This window comes from Otolemur garnettii, unplaced genomic scaffold (assembly GCF_000181295.1).
Source record: "Otolemur garnettii isolate 467f Iridium unplaced genomic scaffold, OtoGar3 scaffold00019, whole genome shotgun sequence".
NCBI classification, from domain to species: Eukaryota; Metazoa; Chordata; class Mammalia; order Primates; family Galagidae; genus Otolemur; species Otolemur garnettii.
The window spans coordinates 19,246,061-19,263,365 of NW_003852414.1; the positions used below are offsets into that span (position 1 = coordinate 19,246,061).

General features: G+C 46.0%; 1 protein-coding gene across 1 annotated transcript in view; it reads right to left on the reverse strand.

Moving 5' to 3' along the window:
• CAMK1D (calcium/calmodulin dependent protein kinase ID) overlaps positions 1 to 17,305 on the reverse strand; it is a 366,147-nt gene that overhangs the window by 46,555 nt on the left and 302,287 nt on the right. The window contains 2 exon segments of the mRNA XM_023511452.1: positions 2,351 to 2,477; positions 5,595 to 5,733. Coding sequence (XP_023367220.1) covers positions 2,351 to 2,477; positions 5,595 to 5,733 — 266 coding nt within the window.

Sequence of the window (17,305 nt, forward strand, 5' to 3'; positions counted from 1 at the left end):
AAAAAAAAAAAAAAAAAAAAAAAAAAAAGAAAGTGCTGGTACTTTCTGACATCAGAGCCACATGTGAGAAGAGTGTGATGGATATGGAAACATGGACAGTCCTTGGCAGGGCACTCAAGGCAGTCTGACAGCTGCCTTCTAAGGACAGAGCCAGGCAGGCCGCAGCATGGGCACCGTCTTAGCCTGGAGACTTTGCTGAAGAGAGCAAATCCATGGGAATGAGAAGCTGAGGCAGGGTGACAATAGACTTCTTCATTTTCTAACGTCTGTGATTCACAGTGGCTATATCAGGCTCCACTCACCCCAGCCAGGTTTTAAAGAGGCCTGAAAAGAAACTGCCTTATTTTTTTTTTTTTTTTTTTTGCAGTTTTTGGCTGGGACTGGGATTGAACCCGTCATCTTCAGCATATGGGGCCGGCACTCTACTCCTTTGAGTCACAGGCACCGCCCAGAAACTGCCTTATTTTTTGATTTGCTGATTGCCTGATGGCAGGGACTGGACTATAGAAATCTTACACACGCCACACTCTGCCCCAGGCTACCCCTGCAACCACCATTTACTTTCCTAGACACTGGCCATGCTATTCATCTGCGTCTGGGCCTGCCCTGACCTCTCTCTCTCTGCCTGCTGCACACACACCTCAGGGCCACCAGCCCCACCCACAGCAATGCCCACCCCCACATCTCCTCCTTCCAGAATCCCCCCTCATTTTTCCCTCTATCCTCCTCAGCCTGCTTTGTTTCCCTTTGAAAACAAACAGTTGTGACACAGAGTTTGACAGGATGGCATCACTACACCCAAGGACTGGAAGGGCTGTGGAGTGCTTTCTAGGTCATCCAGACTTTCCTGCAATGCTCGGTTCCCACTCCCCACCCTGTCAGTTGGAGGCTGCTCTCCTCAGCCTGCCAGGGAAGGTTCTGTGGTTGCTCTGAAGACACACAGGAATGGTGCTGTCACAAACACGACCTCCTTTCTTTCAGAGTGGCTCATTTACTGTGCTTATGACAAAAGGATATCACAATCTGCGTGACAAGAATTCACGGTCTCCGTTTTCCGAATCTCTCTTCCAACCTCGTCTTTCTTCTTGCTCTCCCCACGCCCAGCCCGCACCCTCCCCCTGCCTTTGGGCTTTTGCACAAGCTGACTCCTCCGCCTGGAGGGCTGTCTGTCCTCCAACCCCCACAAGTCTGGCTTCTTGTCACCCAGGCGAGTGCCCAGTCCTCCTCCCTCCTTGCCTTCCTTATTCAACATCATGCCCTCAGTTTTATCTTCCTCGAGGCTCTCAGATCTGAAACGACCCCGTTCATTTCTCTTTGCTGCCCGTCACTTCAGCTAAAACCTCAACTCTGTGAGGGCAGCAGCAGTGTCCGTCTCCCTCACTACGGGGGCAGCAGCAGCAGCTGCAAGTGGGTTTGCTGAGTGAATGACACACTGTCAAAAATGAAGATGTCCAGAGAGTCCCAGCAGTACCAAGGGCCTCGCTCCAGGTCCCCAGAAGGGACGCTCAGACTCAGTACCCACATGTTCGCATCCATCGTAGACTGCTCTGCATTCTGTACGTTTAGTGCAAAGAATCTGGGTTATGATTTTAGGAAAAATTATAATCCTTAGTGTCACCAATACAGACCAGAGTTGACCGATTCATGAGAGCAACTTCGTCAAGGTTTAGCCCAAGTTCCTCCTATCAATATTTTCTTCCCGGCTGCTTCTATGTCAATATTTTGAATGTTTTATTGCGTCTGTGCCTTATAATCTCAGTATCTCACTGTCCATCACCTGAAAACAGAGCTATGCAATATTTCTGGTATTGCAATCTGGGGATTCATCTAAATTAACTCCCAGCCTCTCGTCAGGCCCACAACCAAATCAACTGGGATTTCTACCCAACCATTCAAAAGTTTTCGGGGGAAATCACTTCCCTGATGACTAATTTCTGCATCTCTCAATCTTTTTTTTTTTTTTTTGAGACAGAGCCTCAAGCTGTCCCCCTGGGTAGAGTGCCATGGCATTACAGCTCACAGCAACCTCCAACTCCTGGGCTCAAGCGAGTCTCCTGCCTCCGCCTCCCAAGTAGCTGGGACCACAGGCGCCCGCCACAACGCCCGGCTATTTTTTGGTTGCAGCCGTCATTGTTGTTTGGCGGGTCCGGGCTGGGGATTCGAACCCGCCACCTTAGGTGTACGTGGCTGGCGCCTTAGCCGGTTGAGCTATAGGTGCCGAGCCATCTCTCAATCTTTTTATTCTTTCCACAAGGGACATGAAGGCAGCGATGATCACATACCAGGCTCCACCGCTTAAGAGGACAGATGAAATGGACACATGGGGATGCACACACTCTACACTCCTTACCGACATAGCCGGGGGTTCCACAGGCTGTGGACATCACATCTCCTTTGCCCTCCATTTTTGACAAGCCAAAGTCACTGATCATTATTTTGGATTCCTCGTCTTGACTGTAGTACAATAGATTTTCGGGCTAGAAAGAAAAATAAGAAAAAAAAAATTGACCGACTCTTTTAAAGTTTAATTGTGGAGCATTCACCCAACCACAAAACCTATTACGGAGTCAGGATGTCTTTGACCTTTAGACACAGGAGATGCATCAGTGAGAACAGAGGTGGACAGGAGCAGTATCTGCATAGACAGGCTTTAATTAGATGTGAGTCTCTGTCCTTTATTCATGTTTTGTCTACTTAAAATAATTAACCATATTGTGAGGCAACCTAGAAAGCTGATGCCTCTCCAATATGTGGATTCAGTTCTGGGGTCAGGGACAGGGGACTCCCAGGAAAGGAGCTTACTGTGGCAGGTGCTCCTCTGTTCCTTTCTCTCAGTGGTCCCCCTCCCTCACCAGCATCCTAAGGTGCCCTGTAGTTGGCTTAGCCTGCATTCAGCCTAAGAGTTTGAGGTTGCTATGAGGTATGATGCCACAGCACTCTACCAAGGGCAACAGAGTGAAATTCTGTCTCAAAAAAAATTTTTTTTTGAACCCACACACTTCCAGTATAGTTAGTGTAATAAATAATCACATTCCTAGTGCCATGATTCTCAGCTGGGAACAATCTTGCTCCCTAGGGGACATGTGGCAATGTCTACAGCAGTGATTCTTCAACTCGTGTGCCATGAATTCCCTGCTTTCAGATCATTAATTAATTTCAAAAGAACTGCAAGCACAGAAAATATATCCTCTTTTTCATTCTCTCTCTTTTTTTTTTTTTTTTTTGATCAACATCACTTAAGCGTGCCATGGAAGTTCAACTGTGTCATGAGATACACTTGAAAATCACTGATCCAGAGACATTTTTGGTTGTCATGAATCCAAGAATAGTTACTGGTGGCACCGAGTTGGTAGGAGCCAGGGGTGTTGCCCCATATCCTATAGCGCCCAGGACCATCTCCCACAGCAAAGAATTCTTTAGACCCAAACGACAGTGTTGCAGGGCAAAGAAACCCTGCGCTAACCTGGGTGGTGGCAGGGGCACTCCCTGTGCCAGCCCCTTCATTGTGAAGAAAGAACAATGCACTGTGTCCAGTAGCTCTCTGGGGGAGCAGGTGTACCTGCAGGTGGGGCAGGGCAGGACCCCACAGTTGCATGGATCTTACTGTGCTCACACTTTCCACTCTGCTGGCCTGGAGTGTAGAGGCTGTTTTAACTTTCTCAGATGTTTACAAAAATTTAATAGTGGAATTTCAACTTCCTCCCCATAGATCCAACTCCTCTGTGTCTCTGAGAAAAGAGCACAGACAGGTCCTAAATTGGCCATGTTCTTTCCACAGTACAAGCCTGGTGCTTTAGAGTGGTCGGGAGCTGCAAGAACTCCACAGACACCATGTGGGAGTGAAACCAAGAGCTCTAGAAAGGAAACACTGCCTTTCTGGGGTACGGTTTATTGGCTTGGAAATTATTTTGCTAAGAAGTCCAGGCAGACAGCCTATCACACCATAGCTCTGTGGCTAGCACACTAACTCGTTTAGAGAGAGCTGCCTGCTGTGTGCTGGAAGCACAGAGGCGGCACTGGTGGGGGCACAAGAGAGCAGAGCAGTCCCTGCTGCCTGGCACAGAGGCAGGTAGGCTGAGCTAGCCGTTCCTGGCTCTCTGAAGATCCTCCAGGCCCTGGAGATTGCCGCTCAGGCTCACAGAAGCCTGCAAGAAGTGAAGGCGGCAAGGATTCCACTGACATTCTCAAACACACCTGCCCTATGGTTCTCTAAGACCGGTTCCCAGACCAGCGCCCCCACTGCCTGTGGACCTGTTAGAAACACAAGTTCTTGGGCCACAGTGGAGACAACAGAATCAGAGCCCTGGGGTGAAGCCAGCAGCCTCTCTTTTCACAAGCCTTCTAGAAAATTCTGATGCATGTGGACATCTGGGAAACTTGTCCTAATCAATACAACTTGGTAACACAGAAAACTTGACAGGGAGCGTCTGCATGAAAGGAAATGCTAGACCAGTTCATCCCTTGACACCTAGAAGCAGATAATGGGCAGGTGCAGAAATTCTGTTTTAACAAATGTTTACGATGGGTTCTTTACATCAGTGAATTCCAACTGGTGTGCCACAAAACTTTTTAAGATCATTAATTAAGTTATTTTAAAAAGAAGCTCAAAGCACAGTAAGTATATTCTTTTCACGCCTTTTTTAGACCGACATAATTTAAGTGTGCCATGGAAGTTTAACTACAGGTTCAAGTGTACTGTGAGATTAAAAAAAGGTTGAAAATCATTGCTTTAGGTTAAGACTTCCTGCAATGCAGTCCTTGAGTTTCACAATACAAACGGTAGTTAGGGGTGCAGGGTGGAATTTCTGTCTTTACTGGTGCCGTAGGCTCTGGGGCTGGATGTGCAGTCCTGTACAACAAGCCTCCCTGCAGCCTTGGTCGACACCCTGCTTCACTGCTTCTCAAGTTCTTCTGTGTGAGATCTGCCTTCGGGACTATGTGAGTAGGATCTACCCTCTCATGCTACATGGGAGAGTCGCCCTTTGCTACCTATTTGCTATCTGCCCTTCATAGCCACACAGACTGAAGGGCAGACATGTCATGCTGAGGTGTGCACGGATGGCCCAGATCCTTCTGTGCTCCTGGGTGAAGGGTCAACGTGCCAAAAACTCACACAAAAAAAAAAAAAAAAAAAAAAAACCAAGAAAGGAAGAGAGAAGTCTGAAGTTCTACCCTGTGTGTCCTCCTGCCCCTCTGTCTCCCTTCCCTCCCCCTCACACTGTCTGACTCCTGCTCTCCTCTTCTATGGTGGCTTGTGCTGAAATGGCACTGGAATGGGAGAAGGGTTCCTCTGGGCCATAAGTCTTGAACAAAACTACTCTAAGATGGGCTTGAAGCAATACATGACCCACCTGCATGGGGCCCTTTGGCTACACCACGGTTATAAGATCCCCTAAACAACGGCCAGCCACAGTGACCTTCATTTCCTTCCATACGACTTCTGAGTCCCACAGGCCCTGACAACTGAAAGTACACGTTTGTCCCCCCATCTCTACATCAAAGCAGCCCCCCTCCTCCCTCAGGATTAGTCTCTTTGGGCAGCTGTACTGTGGGCTGGACAGTGCCTGGAAGGTGTCGCTAAGCGATGGCCGCACCTTGAGGTCCCTGTGGACGATGCCCATTCTGTGGAGATAGTACACGGCATCCAAGACCTGGCGGATCAGAGTGCTGGCGTCTTTTTCTGTGTAAAATCCTTTCTCCACTATCCGATCAAACAGCTCTCCACCGGATACACTGTTTAAAAGAAGAGGAAATTAGAAGTTTGAGAGGATATGTTGAATTGTCAAGGGGAAACCATCAGTAAGAGCTTTCCATGAGATAGAAGACTCAAACTTTGTTTCAAAAGTGAGTTCATTTTCAGGTGTAGATTTTGTCCTACCTGTTCCCAGGAGCTATACCCAGGAAGTGTTTTTATGGCAGGTCAGCACAAATGTGAGCACAAAATAGATTAAAAACAAACCAGAGCCAGGCCCGTAGCACAGTGGTTATGGCACCAGCCACATACACTAAGACTGATGGGTTCGAATCTGGCCTGGGCCAGCTAAACAGCAATGACAACCGCAACAAAAAATAGCTGGGCATTGTGGCGGGCTCCTGTAGTCCCAGCTACTTGGGAGGCTCTGGCAAGAAAATCACTTAAGCCCAAGAGTTTGAGGTTGCTGTGAGCTGTGGTACTCTACCAAGGGCAACATAGTGAGACTCTGTCTCAAAAAAAAAAACAAATAAACAAACAAATGAACAGAGCCCATGGAGTAGCCACACCTGTGAGGTCTCTCCTGGCCTCAGCCTCTGTTCCATTGTGATGACATAAAGTTACAATAACTCTCTTGAATATCAGCATCATCAGAGGCAGGGAGGTGACACCAGATGAGATGTCTCCTTTGCACAGAGGGGACTATCCTTAAGTGATGGGAGAGGTTTGTGGGAGAAGCATTGACCTGTTCCCAGGATGTCTGGGTTCCTGGCCCAGCTCTGCTCCTAATGTAGTGAGTTCCACACACTCCTCAAATCCTCAGACTTCAACCTTTTTATCACTACTGTCACCCTCAGTCACAGTAGTCACTATCACTACTGTGACCCTACTGTCACCTTTTTATCTGTAAAACAAGGGGCTTAATCTAGTCAACCACGTCGACAATGGGTAGGAAATATCAGAACCTCAAAGCCACTTGTGATTTGCAACACAGAAGAAAAACAATGACACACTGTCACAATGCTTTGCTTTGGTTTCAGTGACAATATTTCATTTTAATTTGCTTTGAATTTCAGATTGTATTGAACACTTTTTTAATTTTTTGCATTCATTGAAACGGGAGCTAGGTTGGCAAGGACCAAGAAGCCCTGCTGGAGCCAGGCATGGTGGCTCACGCCTACAGTCCGATCACTTCAGGAGGCTGATGCGGGTGAACTACTCAGGAGTTCGAGACCAACCTGAGCAAGAGCAAGACCCCATCCATAGTAAAAACAGAAAAACCAGCAACAAAAACAACCCCCCACCAAAACTAGCTAGGCATGGTGGTGGGCAAGAGTCCCAGCCACTTGGGAGTCTGAGGATCACTTGAGCCCAAGAGTCTGAGGTTACCGTGAGCTATGAAGCCACGGCACTCTACTGAGGGTGACAGAGTAAGACTCTGTCTCAAGAAAAGAAGCCTTAGTAGGAGAGCTCTACTGCACCTTTCTGCTCAGATATTTTACACTGCTGAGTGTAATGAATAATAAATTACACAACATAGAATAGAAACAACTACTACACTTTCAAATAATCAAGCCATCTTGAAAATTAACTTCCAGATATATTAACACTATTAAAAAAGAGAAGCATTTTCCAAACACGACATGAAACAGATGTATGTGAAATATTAAAATCATAAAGCAGTTTTAAAAATAACATTTAGAGCTTTCATAGACTAAAAGATAGACCCTTAATGGTAACACACACACATACACAAAACACACAGATACGATTTGTTTTCTGCAAGTCATAGCAATTAAAGTGCAATAACTGATCCACCGAAATCCTCTTTAAAACAAAAGCCCCACTGCGGCTGTGTGTTAGTCTCTTCCATCACCTGGAGTCAGCGCAAGCAATTTTGTGTGCAGATAACGTGTCATTTCCAAAGCAAACTGACAATCTGGATAAGAAAGAAAAGGTGCTCAGGAGAAATAAAAAGTAATTCCAAGAGTCAAAAGAAATGGAAACAACTGAGAAGACACTGTATTTTGATGACTGTGTTCTCTAAATGACCCATCCTTAGGTAAGCCGAGCTCCCAAGTCAGCCCTTCAGCTATCAAGCTCTCTTCATTCCTCATTTTCCTGGAACCTTCCCTCAAGGAGTTTCAGTGTCTGAAACTTTGCAGGGTTGGAGAATGCAGGACAGGAGAGAGGCTGCTGCGGGGGGTATGGTGAACCTGGGTACTGGAGGTTTTCACTTAATTATTTATTCAGCCCCTTGTTCAACATTTCCCGGGGGCTCACCATTCTGTGCCAGCGACCAGACAGTGCACGGTGTGCGGCAATCACGGGGACATTAGCTGAGAAGGAGGGGAAAGTCTGTTTTGATTGTGTCCTTCCACATCTACCACTGTCTACTGTCCAACAATGAGACCCCCACCTGGTGTTCCAGTGCTTTCTCACCACTGGTCTGCCTGCTTCCACCCCTCTGCAGCTGCCGGTGGACCTCACCCCTCCATGGCTCCTACCACCTCCTGGCCTTGGTGTTCTCTGACCCAAACCTTGCCTAATCCTCTGTCTTCCTCAAAACTTGTCTGTCTGATTTTCTTTGTTTTTTTTTTTTGGCCAGGGCTGGGTTTGAACCTGCCACCTCTGGTATATGGGGCCGGTGCCCTACCCTTTTGAGCTACAGGCACCGCCCTGTCTCATTTTCTTTGTTAAGTGATATATAAGGTATACACAGATTCTACTGAATGAAAATACTTGCATTGCCGTAAAGCAGCAATGCAGTGAAGTCTGAAACCAGGATCAAAGGATAGTCTGTGTTATCACAGAGTCTCAACGCTCTGTACATTTAATATTTTGCTTCTGAAATTTCACATTGCACCAGGGTTCTATTTTTCAGAACACTGCTCAGAAATAATTTGGTTTCCTTAGTAACCAAGGCACATGGGGGAAAGTTTAGAAACTTGCCAATAAAGAATTATGACAATACTAATAAAAATATCTTAAATTCGCAAATCACTTTTTAAAAAATCTCCTTAAGCATGTATTTCAAGAAATCTCTTGCTATGGTCTAAATTTGTATGTCCCCTAAAATTCACACATTGAAGACTTAACCCCCAATGTGATGGTATTTGGAGGTAGGGGTGGGAGGTAGTGAGGTTCAGGTGAGGTCAAGAGGGTGGGGCCCTGGTGATGGGATTAGTGCCCCCTCTGAGAAGAGGGAGAACAGAGCTTGGTCTCCAACATGTGGACACAACAAGAAGACAGATGTCTAACAGTCAGGAATGGAGCCCTCACCATAATCTGAGCATGCTGATATCCTGATCTTAGACTTTTGGCTTCTAGAACTGTGAAAAGATAAATTTGCTTGCTGTTTAAACTAGTGCATGGGATTTTGTTACAGCAACCTGAGTTAAGTCACTTACTTGTTAGGAAGACAGGGCTAGCTCTTCTGTCCTAGAATCTATGCTACGTAAAGAAGTTTGCAATTGTGACAAGGCGCCTCATTCCTAGGCTGGCCGTCCCTGCTCAGGCTGGGGATTTGGCTACAGAGCTCAGTGACAAGTTGCTTTCTGACCTTCTATGACAAGCCTCCTATGTGCATGGTTAAACCTCCACCTTAGAAGTGAAGTTATCCAATTAAAACATGCCAAAAAGCATCAATAAAGTTAGAAGGGGCAGGGGGTCAGGTGAATTGGGGAAAAGGAGTAGAACCACAATAATAGATCAATAAATAAAGTGAATAATAGTAGCTATTAGGGGAGAGGCCCAACTTTGGGGGGTACAAGGAAAGATTAACTGGCTGCCAAAGATTAAGGAAGCAAAAGGGGAGGAGATGGTCAAACATTCTCTGTTCTTCTTCCAGCATTGAGGTTATCTAGAAAACACCTGCCTCTGCCCTGGATTTGGGTTTGCTCTGTCTCTAAGCTTCCTTGACCATTACAGTGTGCTGTCATACTGCATGTGAATTTTAAACATACAGATGTGAAATAGTTTGATATAATAATAAGCTCCGTAAAATTCCACCTATTTGTAAAGTTTTAGGCAGTGAAAATTCCTTCAAATTAAAAAATAACTGCCAAGAAATATAACATCATTTCAAAGTTGCTGAATCGCGTGAACAGTAAGCTCTGGTTACAGGGTCACACACCACAACCGCAGGGTAAGTTTGTCACTGTGCAATGCGTCCCTGAGGAGTACCGGGCCATTGGTGCTGCTGTTTACATGTACTTCAACTTCTCCATCTGACTTGGGTACGTATCTCACTACCTTAAAATTTGCTGCTAATTCTAATTTAAAATACTTTATGTCTTATAATATCTACTATGCATTCATTAAAAGGTAATAACCTTATGAATTGTGCTAACGCTTGACAGTATAACCCACAATCTGTTACTCTCGAGAATAGAAGCTAGAAATAATACAGTACCATGAGAAGGCCAACCAGGACAGTGCTGTGAGAGGAGTCTGGAAACACTAGCCATGATCTGAGTAGGAAGAAACAGCAGCACAGCACACATGCCTTGGAATTCAGAAGCTGTCCTGTAACGAGGCAGGGACAGTGGAAAAGACACAGGTGGTGCTGCCACAGAGCCAAGCGGTCTTAATGGGCCCCAGAGCAAGGCTGGTTATAAATGTGTTTTCTCAGAACCATCTTTCTTCTTTATATTTGGTCCTCAGGGGAAAGTACTCTTGAAATACATAATGTGATTAAGAGAAGCTACAGAAAAAGCATTTTTCAACTGAAAAACTCCAAGGCCCAGAGGTAGATAAGTACATTTTGTAGCCCAGCCTGGAGAAAGGAAGGTTCTATCTTCATAGTCTTTTCCTTAATCAAGTCTCAACTTGGCAGGGCCTGGGATTTCCCTCCTTCAAAACAGGCAGCTGTCCCTTGGCCCAGGCTGGTGCCTGGAATCCCCATTACTTCATCTGGCTTTGGAGCCTGCACACCCTGCTCTCGGGGGACACCCTCACCCACCCCAGGGCAGATTAAGGTTTCATTTCATCCAAACTCTGCCCTGAATATTTTCCACCTTCAACAAATCCTGCTTTAATAATTTAAAAAAAAAATCTTTATTCTTAGAATTCTGTTTCACAGTATCTTCCAGATTCAATCTGTTCTGAAATTTCCAAAATACAAACACATGCCTTTCCATCTAAGAGAATGGATACATTTAACTCCTGGTGTTCTGTTACACTGATTCGGGCTGTTTCACCTTCTTAGTATCTGGGTGTTAGGCAGAGATTGTGTACCTCTGAAATGTATGTTAAAGTCTTTAATAACCCCTCCCCCCCTTAACTGTATTTGGAGATAGGGACTTTAAGGAGATAATCAAGGTAAAATGAGGTTGTACAGGTGGACCCTAATCCAAGGAGACTGGTGTCCTTGTAAGGAGAGGAGGCGGCACTGGGGACACTGCACACCCAGAAGACTGTGTGGGGACAGGGAAGGAAGGTGGCCGTCTGCAAGCCAAGGGGAGAGGCCTCACAAGAAACCAAACCTGCTGACACCTTGATCTTGGACTTCCAGACTCTGCGACTGTGAGAAAACAAATGTCTGTTGTTTAAACTACCCAGTTTGCGGTATTCTGCTGCAGCAGCCGTGGCAAATGAACACACTAGGTAACATGAAGGATATTCTGTATGCATACAGAATTTCTTAGAATGTATATTCTCTTCACATATTTTTTCGAAGTTTACTGGGGGAAAACTTCCCACTATTTTTGGTACCTTATTATGCTTTGTTAATTCACCAAATGACTGAACAATCTTGCACTGAGCCAGACAATATGTTGTCCCTGTTTCTAAGGGGCACAGAGGCCAGTTGAGGAGACTGACATGCACAGCCAAGTGAACCACAGTGTAAATGGGTTTTGATGGGACAGGTGGCGGCATGGTGAAGGTGCTTTGGAGACTATGCTCATAAGAGACCCAGGATTATCTGAAATGCCTTAGAAGAAGGAGCAGCATTTAGTCAAAGGGAGACAAGCCCAGAGGGCAGGGGTTAAACTGTCATGAGAAAGGGGAGCAGGTGAAGGGAGATTTTGGTGAGCTGGTATCTTCAGGGAAATATAGTCAACGAAAGAAATATTAAGTGGGCACCTGGTTCAGGGCCACCACCCGGGGTATAGGGCTAGTCTGTGTTTGGGAAGCTACAAAAGCAGCTCCAGTTCACAATCAAGGCCACCTGTGCCCAATGACGTACCACGCTGCAGCCCTGGCCGGATGTACTGCAGGACAGGGGGCAGTGGAGAAGCAAGATGGCCATAAAAGGCTTTCTGGAGGAGATGTCTTTTTTTTTTTTTTTTTTTTTTTTTTGAGACAGAACCTCAAGCTCTCCCCCTGGGTAGCGTGCCGTGGCATTACAGCTCACAGCAACCTCCAACTCCTGGGCTCAAGCGAGTCTCCTGCCTCCGCCTCCCAAGTAGCTGGGACCACAGGCGCCCGCCACAACGCCCGGCTATTTTTTGGTTGCAGCCGTCATTGTTGTTTGGCGGGTCCGGGCTGGGGATTCGAACCCGCCACCTTAGGTGTACGTGGCTGGCGCCTTAGCCGGTTGAGCTATAGGCGCCGAGCCTGGAGGAGATGTCTTAACCACCTGTGTCTTTGGAGCCTAGCACAGCACGTTAAACTGCAGAAAATTTTTAGCTGATTCTTGAAGGAAGGGGAGACTTAGAGACATAGGGATTAAGAGGAAGGGATGAGAGTCAGGCAGAGAGGAACCAGGGGTATAAAGAGGGGTCTAGAAAATGCAGCTGTTGAGGATGAAATCAAATCATAAGGGAGTTTGAAAACCAAGCAGCGGGGGCTGGCTGTGCCTTGTCAGACAGCAGCTGCTAAGTCGCACTGTGCTCTGAAGACACCCATTTCCCAAAGAGATGCTACTGAGTGGCATAATCTGTTTACGTGGGCTGGGGGCAGGAACATCTTGGAACAAGGGTCCTTCCCATGGTGTGTGCCCTGCCTCCCAACCGATGCCTACAGCCGTCATCTGCCAGGCCCATGTGCTGTTCTGTTTTCTTAGGGTTGCTCAGAAGAGCAAATTCAAATCCATGTTGGCCCAGCTTGGTGGTGGGTATTGATTTTTCCAGCCACCCAGGCAACAACTTACATTGCTCTGGACGGGACCTGAATGATCTGTTGGCCTCACCTTCTTCTCTTTCTGCTTTCTAACTGTGCTCTTCAATTTCCAACCAGCTACCCCTCATGGCTGGCCAGGAGGAGTGTGGTTATAGCCTAAGGAACGGATAAGAACGTGCTCCAGACATTTTAATTTTGTTCTGGAAACTTGCTTGCTTGATGAGACTCTGTATTACTTACGAGGAGAGGGTTAAAGTCTTTACGAATTTAATACCATGATCAAGATTTTAAGAGAAAACAGCTAATCTCCTCTAACTCAAAGCACCTGGTCATAGTTCAAAAAAAGATAAATTAATTACAAATTATTTTAATCTTATTCATATTAAATTCCAAGCAAATCCGACTTTTATATACCAGTGTGAGAGGAAGAGAAAATAAATAAATAAATGAACAAACAGATAAAGTGAAAAGCACAAGAGGGTTAGACCTGCCGTGGAGAGGTAGAAACGGCCTGTGTGTGAGCATCTGGCACAGTCACTTGTGAGTGGGCTCAGAGATGGCCCCTCTGAATGACAGGAAAGAGCCAGCCATGTGTGGCCAGAGGAGAACATTCCAGGCAAAAGGGTGAGCCCATCCTAAGCTCTGAGGGAGGACACAGGCCTGGTAGTGAGTGAGGACCCAGCTCACAACTGGCTGGGTACTTGGGGAGGCTGTGGCAGGAGGATTGCTTGAGACCAGCCTCAACAAGAGTGAGACTCTGTCTCTACAAAAAGTACTAAAATTAGCTGAGCTTGGTCCCACACACTTATAGTCCTACCTACTCAGAAAGCTGTGGCAGAAGGATTAAGTGCTTGAGCTCAAGAGTTGGAGGTTGCAGTGAACTAGGATGATGCTATTGCACTCTAGCCCAGGAGACAGAGTGAGACTCTGTCTCAAAAAAATAAAACAAACCCCTCAGAACTGAGTCTTGTGACTTCTGCATTAACTAGATACCTATAGTATAATGATGACTTGCAGGGTGTGGGTCACAGTGCTATCAATCTAGCAAGGCACAGTCCCTGCAATACTCTAGGTTAATGAAGCCCTAATTGACATGCTGTGGCCCCAGATGTGATCTTCTGGCAGCAGCGTGAGCTTTGCGCTGACAGATGTTCTCAGATGCATTAAATACAATTTTTGAAGAAATTTAGTAATTAGCTCTTTGCCTAGTATATAGTGGCCTTTCTGCAATTAGTTCCAGTTAGGGAGATTTTACTTGGCAGCCCAATTATTTTTCAATTATACTCTTTCTGATATTAAAGCAATTTTGCATTCTTGAGTAGATAACAACAGAAAGAGATGGGAGATGGCTCTGGAATAGGTCTAGGACAACTTGGTCACAAATACAGGGTAGATATCCCAAAACTCACTATTGTAGTTAAACATCCCTTTATTTCCAAAATATTCATTACAAAATGTCCTCTAAGCCACCTCTTTGTAAAATTTTGTAATGCATATTTTGGAAATAAAGGGACATTCAGCTATAATCCCCCCCCACACTCTCTCACACAATGTCATGTGACTTCTGGGACACCCTCTAGTCCGTAAGGTGGGTGGCTCCCAAGTAGGGCATCGCCAGTTGGTTATAAGCACATCTTGGCCTATCTTAGATAAATGACTCTGCTCAAAACTGACAGAGAACAATTATGCAATTTCACATATGCTCAGAGACTTGGAATCCAAAGAGAACTTGACAGGACCCCAGTTTTCTGACAAGCCTGAAAGATGCATTTTAATTCCTTTGTTTGGTTTTGATGGGAGTTTGTTATATGCATTCATATTTCCTCAGCCAACGGCGATCTCTACGGAAAGTCTTCCAGCAAATGTGTGGGAGGGCACACGCATTTAGGCAATCTCAGAAAGGTCCAACAGCAGCTCTGAAAGAACAAAGACAAAATGAGAATTGCCTGTCTGTTGCTCAGCCTTGCAAAATGCTCACCGTCTTTGTTGGTGACATCTCAGAGGCTCCCAGGCATACAATGGCTGCCTTAGCTCATTATTATTGACAAAGGCACACAGTCACTGGTGGCCACCATGGCTTCCTGGCTCTGAGCCAAATGCTGGGTCACAGAGTTGGACCAACCCTCACATGTTTATCTTCCTACCCCACTCACTGTTTAGCTTATCTATCACAACTGCAGGGAAGCCATTCCTGACCCCAGTCAGGATGAGACCTCACATTACATTCACTCTCTGCACTCTGCATTTCTGCCCCACATATACCACTACACTTAACAGGCAGCAGAGTTTTCAGGGAAAGACCTGGCCTGCCTCCTGGCCCCTCCCTGTCTCAGACTGTGAACTCCATGAAGACTACATCTCCCTCACATGATGCTGTTTACCCAGAGCCCAGCATGGGACCTGGCACGGAGAAAAAACAAATTAAATATCTGCTGAATAAAGAAAGGTATAGCCTCATGCCCCTAATCTTGCTACAATAATTTTTAAAAATGAGCTGGGCATGGTGGTGTATATCTGTAGTCCTCACTACTTGGGAGGCTGAACCGGGAAAATTGTTGGAGCTCAGGAGTTTAAGGCTGCAGTGAACTAAGATCGTGCCACTGCACATCAGCCTGCACAACAGAGCTGCATAAAAAAGAAATGTTACGCAAGACCACTAGTGTGTGTGTGTGTGTGTGTGTGTGTGTGTGTGTCGGGGGGATGACAGGCATCTATCTAGCTGATCACAGCACCCTTAACCAGACATGCAAATTCTCCAGCCTGGGCCATGGTACTCACAACAGAACCCCTCTGAAGCCTACCTCCCTTAGCAGACCGACCACTGATCCAATCCTCCCTTAACCCCACCTCAGGCTTTCACTCATTCTTACATCACCCAGCCACCAACACTTGCTCTGGTTTGCATGTTGTATCTGTCTCCCACCAATCATCTCTCCCCTTTGCCTCTTCTGCTCTGAGTTAAGCCTTTTAGTTTAGAGCGGGCCCCCCCACTCAGAATATTCTAGAACCCCTAGCCCACCCAGTAATGGCTGTCCCCTGCTCTGGGCAGGGATTCTGAGCAGTCCGGACTTTGTGACTCCCCACTGGAATGCAAGGCCACATCTAGAAGCATCTGAATAAGAACTTTCCAGTTTATGTTTTTAATCATCAATTTTAACAATCATGCCGACGCCCATTTATAATGGCACGTCAAAGGGTGAGACAGTGATAAACAGCAGCTTGTAGGGACACAGTGACCCCCAGGGTGGGGGCTGCCTGGCGATGACACAGACCAATCCGTGCCACAGAGAGGCTGGGGCAATCAAAACAGACAGAATCAGCATGCAGAACAAAAGCAGTTGAGCCAAAGCTACTTGTCACATTTTGACATATTACAGTTTTCAAACCTTCCCTTGTAATTGCACAAACACACATTATGCACTGAAATGGCCCTGTCAGAAGAGTGAATGTCACTGCATTCTTCTGAATTACGGTTCAGGAACAGCCCAGGTGCCAGATGTCACAGGTAAGCATCCATCGTACTCAGACACCTAAACTTCTACCCGTGGCTTGGTGTAGGCAGCTTTTAAAACACATTTATGTTGGGCAAAAGAGGTTCCTACTGACGGATTCCATTTTTTTTCTTTCTTGCACCCACACGTTCATCCTCCACACTTAGTGCAGAGGCAAATAAGACATGATGTGACACTGAACGAGAATACAACAGCATGTTCAAACACGACACGTGTAACAACCTACGAAACCACAGCGTGTTTGTATTAGGCATCAGCCTTAATGTTAAAAAAGTACAAAAGTGTCTGTTGTTCAGTGTTTAACTTACTAAGGATGGATATCACTATTCCCATAGAACGAACAGCAACCGTGTGCAAACTGCTGTCCTGAGACGTGGGCTGTATTGGAAATGGAAAGCTGCCGTGCACTGAACATGCAGTTCAGGAGTTGCCCTCCCAGCAAAGGCCGTCAGTCACGGGGTTAGACACCAGTGGGACCCAAAGTTCAAGCTTTACTTGAACTTTGCAGTACTTGAATTAGTAATTTGTTTTTAGATAGAGACAATGCTTGCAGGGCAAAGTAACAAATTACTTATTCAAGGAACTGCAGAAAAGCTCTTTAGTGACAACTGAAAGTAATGAAGAAATAGAAGTCACAAAGCATCTAAAGCCTCTTCCGCCCATGCTTTGCTTATTAATCAATCATCAGGGATTGATTAATAAGCATTTCTAGCTTCTCACGCTGGATCTGCTGCCAGAAGTAGCATCCCAGGCAAGGCACAGGGGCTTATGGGACCAGCTATTGTAATTTCTCAACCAAGGACCCCCAAACTCAAAACTTAGAGCATCTGTGAGTTTTTCTCAGGTTCTAAGGAGAAAACTTTTCTTCTCTTCAAGTTTTAAAAATGTCTGTCCTAAAGGAAAAGCCTGAGTTACATACCAGTTCCCCCACCCCGATCTGCTTCAGTTAGAGTCTGAGTCTAGTTCCCCCACCCTGATCTGCCTCAGTTAGAGTCTGAGTCCAGTTCCCCCACCCAGATCTGCCTCAGTTAGAGTC